Raw genomic sequence first — 12,019 nt, 5'->3', positions numbered from 1 at the left:
CATACCATTTGGTCCATTGAGCTCAGTAATGTCTACACTGACTTGCAGCAGCTCCCCACTCTCACCCCTTCCTGGAGAGGCCAGGGATTGAACCCAGGTCCTCCGGAATGCAAAGCAGATGCTCTGCCGCTGAGCCACAGCCCTTCCCTGTCTCACACTGCTACTGGCCACCTGCAGGGCTGAGGGTGGAGCACCTGGAGTCAGTGCAAGCATCCCCCCTTTCCTGACCCCAAGAGACCATCAGTGATGCTACTAGGGTAGGGGTGCCGCTCTGTAACCTGGGAGTGTGTCTGTGTGTGTCTGTGGGACAGCATTCAACCCCTTAGTACTTAGAGCGATTGTGCTGGACAAGGAATCGTGCCCTCCTCATGCCAGACCACATTCCAATCCGAAACACAACATGGTCGCCTCATCTCAAAAAGGATATTCTAGAGTTGGAAAAGGTTCAGAAGAGGGCAACCAGAATGATCAAGGGGATGGAGCGACTCCCTTACGAGGAAAGGTTGCAGCATTTGGGGCTTTTTAGTTTAGAGAAAAGGCGGGTCAGAGGAGACATGATAGAAGTGTATAAAATTATGCATGGCATTGAGAAAGTGGATAGAGAAAAGTTCTTCTCCCTCTCTCATAATACTAGAACTCGTGGACATTCAAAGAAGCTGAATGTTGGAAGATTCAGGACAGACAAAAGGAAGTACTTCTTTACTCAGCGCATAGTTAAACTATGGAATTTGCTCCCACAAGATGCAGTAATGGCCACCAGCTTGGACGGCTTTAAAAGAAGATTAGACAAATTCATGGAGGACAGGACTATCAATGGCTACTAGCCGTGATGGCTGTGCTGTGCCACCCGTCAGAGGCAGAATGCTTCTGAAAACCAGTTGCCGGAAGCCTCAGGAGGGGAGAGTGTTCTTGCACTCGGGTCCTGCTTGCGGGCTTCCCCCAGGCACCTGGTTGGCCACTGTGAGAACAGGATGCTGGACTAGATGGGCCACTGGCCTGATCCAGCAGGCTCTTCTTATGTTCTTATGTTCTTAAGAGGCAACCACACCCTTTCACACCCAAAGCGGCACCCTTATCCCAGGGCCAATGTTCTCACAGTGGAATCTGTGATATTGCTGCAGTCTAAAACCAGGAATAATTACCTCCCCCGTTTTCCCCTTCAAACTTCCTAAAGCCCCCCACCCCAACCCTGTACAGTGTATTCTACCATCCGGAACCTCCCCCCAAACATCCTTCTATATGAGTGTTTAAAGATTTATCCCCCTGTTATCACAGGGAAGGGATGTTAAAGGTAGATGAGGTTAGTGGAGGCATCAGTCCCTTTATTTCACCATCTGCCTACTCTCTTGACTATCTGCAGGGGCCCCTGTGAAGGACAGAACTGAGGTGCTGCTTCCTTCAGCTGCTGCTTGCAACTAAGAGGAGGGTAGGGATGGGATCCATTGGCCGGTGCCGCTTTGAAACATTCCATTGACCTAAAAGGCAGTATTGATTTGAGTTTGTTCTTTGTCCGCTATCCACTGCTTTTATCGGTCTGATTTTTTCTCCTCCCAAAAAAATCAATATTAATTGATATTTTGAAAGGAATTATCAATATTTTGAAAGAAACTAACAATATTTTGAAGGGAAAGTGGCTTCGCATCCTCCTCCTCCTCCACTATTACCGGCTATTATAGGCTTGGCTTGCTTCTCCCTGCTTGGAACTTGGATTATTCAAGTGGAGGGGGGTGGCAGAGAGCAGAAGAGCGCTGAACTGTGAGTAAAATCAGTAAAATAACAATATAGTCAAAGGAATATTCGAGGGGGAGAATCCACCGGGTCTGTGCAGGTCAACTGAGGGGGGTCATTGCCCCTCCCCATTCATCAAATGGTGGATCTGATGACCGCAAGTGAGAGGGCAGCAATTTGCAATCTCCACCATGGTCCTGGGCTAGGTAGAGAGGTTTAAAAATCCACCCATCCCAGCACCATGTCTACTTTGTTTTTTTTTCCTTTTTGTTTCCACCACCAAAGTTTGTGGGGTCCTTCAGGAGGCTAAAAAAAATGCTTGGGAGCCACAGAGCGCCCCAGGCTGAGGTTCCCTTGCTTTAGGGCCTAATCACAAGAATATACAGCCATGAGAGTGGCTGTATATTATAGCCAGCATGGATTTTTTGCATTCCACAATGTTAAATTGAAAATACACCCATGCCATTCTGATGCTTCCCATAAATTCATTTCAAAAAAGGCACAAATTACCAAATTCTTCCAAGCTACACAGGAAGTGGATTGAACTGTGAAAGACCAACCCAAGTTGTATAGCAGATGCTATTGGAGGTTGCTGATTCATAGGGGCACCATAAGTTGTAATCCACTTGAAGACACATAACAATAGCAACAATATCTCAGAGAGGAGGTCAGGTCTCCTGCTCCTCTGGTGCATTCACTATAGCTGCCCAATTTCCCTGCTTTTTAAAATATCTGTGGACTATAGGTACGTTCTTAAACCGCAAGGTTTTTTGCCTATTAGTGAATAACATTTCTAACCCAAAGGAACACCAAGAAGGCATTGTATGTTGGGAAAGTTCACAATGAAACTCTTAATTTTCTGCAGGAAGGGACATTATTTTCTGTGGAACCATCACATTCCAGGACATAGGTGTGAGCTGTAAAAATAAGAGCCGTCCCTTATAACACTGAACACCTTGATACTTCATGCATGTCACATATGAGGTTTTCTTTACATTTTCCTTCTGCAAATACTCCTCTCCTGTTCTAGTCCCTCCTCCCCTCCCTTTTCTTTTAGAACTGTGAGGCCATGGGCTTTAGAACAGGGATACTGGCCATTTAAGCAGGTCAAAACCATGCCAATGTCCAGCAGTGTTGCTAAGCACTAAAGATTTGGAGCCTGGACGCACAGACACAAATTTGCATATGCTTATTGGTATTTATAGAATTTAAGAATTTAAGCAACATAGAAGGCCAACTAATTTCCAATACAAATCACCCCACATAATTTTTTCAATTACCCCAGATCAGTTCCTCTTTAATTCATTTACCCCCAATTAGTTTCTCAACAGATCCTGCTCTATATCAGTTCAATTCCCATTCATTTACCCGATTCATTACTCCCCTAGTTCACATCTAGATAAAGTAATTTTAAATTAATTTATTTCCCCAAATTAATATCCTACCCAGTAAACCAAATCACCTTCCAGTTCAATCCCCACTCCACCCCACCCTGCAGGAAGTATCCACTCAAAAACACTTGGAGGGGGAGATTTATGGCCTGTGCCCCATTGGTCCAACCTTTCTGCTGTTGTCCCCAGCTTTTGGACAAAGATGCTGACCCTCCAAACCTCTGACTCTGTCCTCCCCCCCCCCTGCTGCTCAGCCTACCCACCCTCCAAATATCTGAAATGGTGGCTCTGTCCTGGAAGAATCACCAACCATCTTATGGGGGCAGGGAGTGAGAGGATATCCAAGTCTCCTCCTGCCATAAAAGAACCACGTGAAGAATGCCTGGTCCATCAGTGACCAGGAACTGTCTACTAAGGACATATTTATTTTTAGTCTCCTCAATACATACAGGTGTGCAACAGGTGAGATTTGGATGGGAGGATTCTTTCTATAGAAATGTTACTAAAGGGCAGGAAGAATCACAGGCAGCCTCCAAATTACCAGGAACTATCCAGAAATCGTTTATTTTTTTCCCTTGAAAGAAGTAAAGGAAAACTGGGCTTTGCTGTAGGAGAAAAAAAAGATAGCTTCCTATTGTCGCGGAGGCCAAACAAGTGACCTGGGCATCATGCAAATACAGCCAGATCCCACCCATGTCTACTCAAAAGTCCCCTAATTTCAGTGGGCCAACTGAATGTGCCTAGAATTGTAGCCTGAGTTTATTACATTCAGAGAATCTTCATATCAGGGATGGGAACGGAGTATTTGCATTTCATGCACAGAAGCAAACACAAGAATCTCCCCTACATCAGAAATAGGCAACAAGCAACACAGAGCTCAGGCTGGACCATGAGTTAGATCCCCCCAGCACCAATCTCCCCACATTTATTATGCTCCTCAGCAACTGAAGGTGATAAAATGTAGGCTGGAGGACCCTAAAGTAGATCCACCACCAGTTGAGCAACCATATCCAATGAATCTTCATTAATGCCTTTGGGCCAGCCTGGAGAGACGCCTTGAGCAGAGCGCCACAGGGCTTTGTTCTACATTTTTATAAATGACTTGGGCAAAAGAAATTGGGGATATTTATTGAACTGAAGATGAAATGAAGCTGGAAGTATCAGCTAACGCCACACAAGAGAGAATTAAGACAAGCTGGACAAGCTGGAACAAATATTGAAACCAACAAGACGAAATTCAACAGAAACAAATGTAAACTCCTGCATTTAAATGCAAAAAATAAAGTAATAATAAAGTAAAATGTGTAAGTAGAAAATGTGGGGGTAGGGCAACCTGGTTTGGCAGCGCTACACATGCAAAGAATTTCGATGTCTGGGTGGATCACAAGCTGAACAAAAGCCAGCAGCATGATGCAGCTGCTAAATGAGCAAATGCAATCTTAGGCTGCATTAGAATCACAGAGTTGGAAGGGGCCTTGTAGGCCATCGAGTCCAACCCCCTGCTCACAGCAGGAAATCCACAGCTAGAGCATCTCCTGCAGATAGCTGTCCAGCCTCTGCTTGAAGACATCCAGCGAAGGGGATCCCACCACCTCCATAGGCAGTCGGTTCCATTGCCGAACCGCCCTTACTGTCAAGAAGTTCCTTCTAATGTCCAATCTGAATCTACGCTCCTGCAACTTAAAACCATTAGACCTAGTCCTACCCTCTGGGGCAGCAGAGAACAAATCTGTACCCTCCTCTATGTGACAGCCCTTCAGGTACTTAAAGAGTGCAATCATGTCACCCCTCAGCCTTCTCTTCACCAGACTGAACATGCCAAGTTCCTTCAACCTTTCCTCATAAGACTTGTTCTCCATACCAGCTATCATCCTCGTCGCCCTCTTCTGAACCCGCTCTAACTTGTCTCTATCTTTCTTAAAATGAGGCGCCCAGAACTGAACGCAGTATTCCAGATGAGGCCTGACCAATGCAGAATATAGTGGAACTATTACTTCCCTCGACCTGGAAACTATAGCTCTGTTTATGCAGCCCAAATCCGCATTTGCCTTTTTTGCCGCAGCATCACACTGCTGGGTCATGTTCAACTTGCGATCCACTACAATTCCAAGGTCCTTCTCACACGCACTACTGCTAAGCCGGGTATTTCCCATCCTGTACCCGTGCATTTTGTTTTTGTGGCCTAAATGCAGAATCTTGCATTTGTCTTTATTGAATGTCATTTTATTAATTTCAGCCCAATTTTCTAGTCTATCCAGGTCCCTTTGGATTTTATTCCTGTCTCCCATTGTGTTAGCTATCCCTCCCAGTTTTGTATCATCCGCAAACTTCATAAAGCTTCCCTCCACCCCATCATCTAAGTCATTGATAAAAATGTTGAAGAGTATCGGCCCCAGGACAGAACCCTGTGGCACTCCACTCGAGACCTCCTTCCAGTCCGAAGCAGAGCCAGCGACAACCACTCTTTGAGTACGGTTTTCCAACCAGTTGTGAATCCACCTGACAGTATTTCCATGTAGTCCGCATTTGACTAGTTTGCTAATCAAAAGGTCGTGGGGGACTTTGTCAAACGCCTTGCTGAAATCTAGATAGATGACATCTACAGCATTTCCACCATCTACTAAGCTAGTGACCCGATCAAAAAAAGAGATGAGATTTGTTTGACAGGATTTTTTCTTGACAAACCCATGCTGGCTCCTACTAATCACAGCATTGTCATCTAGATAGTTGCCAATGGACTCTTTTATTATCCGTTCTAATATCTTTCCCGGTATTGAAGTCAGACTGACCAGCCTGTAATTCCCCGGATCTTCTTTTTTACCCTTTTTAAAGAGTGGGACGACATTTGCTCATCTCCAATCCTCCGGCACCTCTCCCGTTCTCCAGGATTTCTCAAAGATGATGGCAAGAGGTTCCAAGAGTACATCAGCAAGTTCCTTCAATACTCTGGGATGCAGTTCATCAGGCCCTGGAGATTTGAACTCATTTAGGTTAACTAGGTATTTCCTGACTATCTCCTTATCAATCTCGAACTGCAGTCCCGACCCCTTACTGAGATTGCTACTGATGCAAGGTTGCACACTGTTCCCTTTTTGGGAGAAAACGGAGGCAAAATAGGTGTTGAGCAGTTCTGCTTTTTCCTCGTTATCTGTCAACATTTTGCCATCCTCATTGAGCAGCAGACCCACCGTTTCCTTGGTCTTTCTCTTGCTTTGAACATATCTGAAAAACCCCTTTTTGTTGTTCCTCGCTTCCCTCACCAGCCTCAGCTCATTCTGGGTTTTAGCTTTCCATACACAATTCCTGCAAGCCCGAGCCGTTCGTCAGTACTCTTCCTTGGTGATGCGTCCTTCCTTCCATTCTTTATACATGCTCTTTTTTACTTTTACCTCCTCCACCACCGTGCAGCCACATTGGCTTTTTCCGATGTCTTCCGTTTTTCTTCCTCTTTGGAATTGTTTGCGATTGTGCTTTTTGTAATACGTTCTTCATGAACTCCCACGCTTCTTGGGCTCCTTTTTTCTTTAGTCTATCTAGCCACGGGATCCTTATATTTACGTTAAATGTAAACGTACTGCCTTCAAGTCGATTCCGATATGGCGACCCTATGAATAGGGTTTTCATGAGGCTGAGAGGCAGTGACTGGCCCAAGGTCACCCAGTCAGCTTCATGGCTGTGTGGGGATTCGAACCCTGGTCTCCCAGGTCGTAGTCCAACACCTTAACCACTACACCACACTGGCTCTCACTAGGCTGACCTTTGGCCTGGATATTATCTCTAGGCTGCATTAACTGGAGATAATTTCCAGGCCAAAGGTCAGGTCACATCTGGAGTCTTGTGTCCAGTTTGAGGTGCCACATTTTAAGAAGGAAATGTCCAGAGGTGAGTGACTAGAATGGTGAGGGATCTGAAAACAGAGTCTTGTGAGGATAGGTTGGGAGTGCTGGTTATGTTTTGCCTGGTGACGGGAAGATTCAGGGAAGACATGATCGCAACCTTCAGCTATCTGAAGGGCTGTCATGCAGAAGATGGATGAGACTTGCTCTCTGTGGCTCTAGGGTATAGGCCCCATTCCAATGGGTCGAAATTGCAGGGAAGCAGATTTTTGGTTAAACGTTAGGACTGGTGTTCCCATAAATATGATCTGTGCGCTAGCAGTGATTCACACGCTTCATTCAGGTGGACCACAGCATGTTTGTATTAAATATTCATATTGTTTTTCAATTGCATTGTATTGCTTTTATAAAAGAAGCAATAAAAACATAATTAAAAATCATACAGCATCTAGCACAACTCATTACAATTGCTACAACAGGGCACAGGTAGAAAACTGATTGAGAGACCATCAGCATCAGGAGAGACTTCCTAACGGTTAGAGCTGTTCACCAGTGGAACAGACTGCCTTGGGAGGTGGGGGGGGTTCTCCTCTTCTGGAGGTGGTTAAGCCAGGGGCGTCACAACCAGGGTGCGGAGGGTGCGGCCTGCACCCGGGTGTCACCATGAGGGACGTGACACCCAGAGCCGCCCCACCCCACGCCATTGCCCAGCAAGGCTGCTCCAACTCCTCCTCAGAGGCGGGCGGGCGGGCGAGACTGGGAGCAGCGTCGGCGGGACGAGGGAGGCGTACCAGCGTTCCCAGGCCTTCTCCGGCTGGGTGCCCTTCCGGCGCGTGCCCCGCGCACGCAAGCCCAGCTACCTCGTCCATGCCCCTGGGAGGGTGCGCACCGGAGGTCCGCACCCCCCCTGCACTCCCACTAGTGACGCCGCTGGGTTAAGCACAGGCCAGACAGCTGTAGGTCGGGCCTGCTGTTATTGCATCTTGCATTACAGACCCGGCACCCCCAAGGTATCTCCTTCCCTCCTCCTGCTAGGGTGTGATCTCTTGGTAGCTGCCCAGTCACGCCTGACCCTTGACACTGGCCGTGGAGAACGGAGCTCTCTTGCTTGCTGCCACTAGTGAAGATGTAGGCAGTAGAACAGGGGTTGGAAAGCTGCTGTTGCCTCCCAGATGTTGCTGGACTTCAACTCCCATCATCCCTGACCATGGCCATGTCTGCTGTGGTTCATGGGAGTTGAAACTCAACAACATCTGGATCTGGAGGGCCACAGTAGACAATAGATGATGACACTTGTGAGAGACAATGCATTTATCAATAGATGCACAACCCTTGGAGAAAATCTCCTCTTCAGCAATCTCATGCTTTTTTCAAGTGCTTACATAGAAATGATATTCCCACCACCAAACTGCTCCCTAAGACTAATCACTGGGATCCACCACAGCAACTGAGTAACACAACTGTACAACTTCTGATTTTTTTAAAGCAGCAGCTGGAAATGCCTTTTGGCACGCTTGTAGCGGGGAAGAGAGGGGTCTCTGTGGCAAAGTTGAAAACTCCACTTGTTTTTTTTAACAAGTTGTGTACTGAAGTTCAAGCTTACCTAGAAATCCTACCCAGTGGCTGGGAATGCCTTCTCCCTAGTGATGATGCAAGTGTGTGGTGGCTGTGGTTACTCAATAATGCAGAAAAGGTACTCTGCACATGTTCATAGAACTCTGTTCACACAGGCTGGGCATACAGGTTTGGGAATTAAAGCTTAGTGTATGAGCACTGTATCTAATAATAATATACAAGGAACTCAGTTCAAATTAAGAATGTAAAGAGAACCTGCTGGATCAGGCCAGTGGCCATCTAGTCCAGCATCCTGTTCTCACAGTGGCCAACCAGTTGCCCACGGGAAACCCGCAAGCAGACCTGAGCTCTTTTTTTGATCGGGTCACTAGCTTAGTAGATGGTGGAGATGCTGTAGATGTCATCTATCTAGATTTCAGCAAAGCGTTTGACAAAGTCCCCCACGACCTTTTGATTAGCAAACTGGTCAAATGCGGACTACATGGAAATACTGTCAGGTGGATTCACAACTGGTTGGAAAACCGTACTCAAAGAGTGGTCGTCGCTGGCTCTGCTTCGGACTGGAAGGAGGTTTCGAGTGGAGTGCCACAGGGTTCTGTCCTGGGGCCGATACTCTTCAACATTTTTATCAATGACTTAGATGACGGGGTGGAGGGAAGCCTTATGAAGTTTGCGGATGATACGAAACTGGGAGGGATAGCTAACACAATGGGAGACAGGAATAAAATCCAAAGGGACCTGGATAGACTAGGAAATTGGGCTGAAATTAATAAAATGACATTCAATAAAGACAAATGCAGGATTCTGCATTTAGGCCACAAAAACAAAATGCACGGTTACAGGATGGGAAATACCCAGCTTAGCAGTAGTGCGTGTGAGAAGGACCTTGGAATTGTAGTGGATCGCAAGTTGAACATGACCCAGCAGTGTGATGCTGCGGCAAAAAAGGCAAATGCGGATTTGGGCTGCATAAACAGAGCTATAGTTTCCAGGTCGAGGGAAGTAATTGTCCCACTATATTCTGCATTGGTCAGGCCTCATCTGGAATACTGCGTTCAGTTCTGGGCGCCTCATTTTAAGAAAGATATAGACAAGTTGCAGCGGGTTCAGAAGAGGGCGACGAGGATGATAGCCAGTATGGAGAACAAGTCTTATGAGGAAAGGTTGAAGGAACTTGGCATGTTCAGTCTGGTGAAGAGAAGGCTGAGGGGTGACATGATTGCACTCTTTAAGTACCTGAAGGGCTGTCACATAGAGGAGGGTACAGATTTGTTCTCTGCTGCCCCAGAGGGTAGGACTAGGTCTAATGGTTTTAAGTTGCAGGAGCGTAGATTCAGATTGGACATTAGAAGGAACTTCTTGACAGTAAGGGCGGTTCGGCAATGGAACTGACTGCCTAGGGAGGTGGTGGGATCCCCTTTGCTGGATGTCTTCAAGCAGAGGCTGGACAGCTATCTGCGGGAGATGCTCTAGCTATGGATTTCCTGCTGTGAGCAGGGGGTTGGACTCGATGGCCTACAAGGCCCCTTCCAACTCTATGATTCTATGATTCTAGGGCACTTGGCTGAAGCCATGGTGGCACCCACTGCAGTCAGTGCCTCCTACCCTCCATTCCTACCCTCCAGCTGGACCTATTTTCTGCACCCCATAACTTTTATGGCAAAAACACTGCCTTTCTTTTGCCTGCAGTTTATCTTTTGGGGAGATTTAGGGTGTAAGCTTCTTCCCTCCCCCCAAAACAACCCCCATAGTATGTAACATGCACATTGGGAATAATCCAGGTTCCTCTTCTAGACACCAGAAGTTAACTCTCTTGTGCCTCTGCTGCAGGAAAGTGCAGGGAAATGCAACATTCAACGGAGGCTGCTCCCATCCTTCCATCACCCCCAAAACAAAACAAAAACCCTACTTTTTCTGACAGCAAACTTTGTGGAATGCATCCGAGCTGCAGCAATCTGGTAAGAACCCATCCCAGGATGAAGTCCTAGTCATATGCACGCTTACATGGGAGTCACTCCTGTTGAACTTCTAAGTAAACATGCACAGGACTGCTGTAAAACCTCTATAGCATAGAGTGTTTTTATTTTGAAATGTTTGAAAATCTTAAAATCAAATACATGTAGGAATTATTTTATCATCATCATCATCATCATGCTGTTAACTATATTTAAGAAAAGAAGCTAGCTAGCTAGCTTCTGGTTAGTTTAACACAACAGAGGCGGGTCAGAGCAGGAAAATATTTGCTGAATAAATTAATGCAACATGAAGCAGAGAGGGGAGATGGGGCTCAAGGCGTCTGGCCCCTGACAATAGTGCCCGTTTATCACCTCTGAAAGCATGAGGGACCTACAGACAAAAGCTTACAGAAATTCTGAATGGAAAGATCCTTACTTTTGATCTTTTGAAGCAAGCCCAGACAAAATCCAGCCATGGCATGATGGGGTGAGACGTTGCACTCTAGAGGTGAACAGGGGCCAGCAGCCAGCTATGGTCTAGGGGCATCTCCAGCCCCAGGTAAGGCTCTCCCCATCAGACCCATGAATGCCTGCCCGGCCGCAACCGTCTGCTCCCGGACAGAGGAGGAGATGGAACAGCCACTGACTCCAGTGACTGTACAGAAGAAAAAAGAGGAGGGAGGGAGGAAGAGAGGAGGAGGAGGAGGAGGGTCCTGAGATTCAAACCCTGCACTGTTATTCAGTTGGCTAGAAATAGGCCTGGGATGCCAATTGAAATTCCCCGAGCGTTGCCAGTTCTAAAAAATACTTCAGGCTTTCCTTCCTCTTTCTTTAAATGCACCATTCAGGCTGCTGTGAGACAAGCGGGGGGGGGGGACGGAGGGAGGGAGGGAGAGGAAAACAGAACTCGCGAGCAAAGAGAATTCCTCCTACCGAGGCACCGGATTCACAAGGGCGGCATCTGAAATCGAAGCCCAGCTATGGTCTGCCTTGACAGCAAAGCGCTTCCCACCTCTCCTTGCTCCGGTTGCATTCCAGAGCTACTAATCCAAGCCAGATCTGTGGACCTCTGAACACATGCAAACAACTCAAAAGACTGCTTTGAATGGGCAAGAATGCAGTTTTTAAATTCAGCTGAAGGAAGCAGCGGGGATTCACACTTGTCCTGCAATCTTGTCTGGTTTCCTCCGCCGGCCACCTTTAGAACAGATCCCCTAAAGAGTAGTGGGCCACAACTGTACCCCCCCTAACAGTCGGCTGGTTTGCAAGTCCCAGGGCCACGGGGCCCATCTTTCAGCACTTTTCAACCTCCGGTATCCCTGAAGCTGCTCACTCCTGTTTTTTTTTTTTTCACCTTTGAATACGCATGCTCTGCTTCAAACAAACGGCTGCCTCTCAGCCCAGTCTACCTCATAGGGTTGTTGTGAGGATACAATGGGGAGGGGAGAATGAGATACTCCACCTCAATCTCCTTGGAGGAAAGGTGGGATATAAATGTGGTAACAAATCAAAATCCCCATTGCAGCATCTGGGG

At 46.9% G+C, this 12,019-nt stretch overlaps 1 protein-coding gene across 1 annotated transcript in view; it reads right to left on the bottom strand.

The window, feature by feature from the left end:
* STARD8 (StAR related lipid transfer domain containing 8) overlaps positions 1-11,119 on the bottom strand; it is a 170,164-nt gene extending 159,045 nt beyond the window's left edge. The window contains exon 1 of the mRNA XM_061598408.1: positions 10,922-11,119. Within this exon, the coding sequence (XP_061454392.1) occupies positions 10,922-10,966 (45 nt within the window). The 5' untranslated portion in view covers positions 10,967-11,119. The remainder of the gene's footprint in view (positions 1-10,921) is intronic.
* Between the last annotated feature and the right edge of the window lie 900 nt (positions 11,120-12,019).

Source organism: Rhineura floridana, chromosome 16 (genome assembly GCF_030035675.1).
Source record: "Rhineura floridana isolate rRhiFlo1 chromosome 16, rRhiFlo1.hap2, whole genome shotgun sequence".
Classification (NCBI taxonomy): domain Eukaryota; kingdom Metazoa; phylum Chordata; class Lepidosauria; order Squamata; family Rhineuridae; genus Rhineura; species Rhineura floridana.
This window is presented reverse-complemented; position numbering and strand designations above follow the sequence as displayed.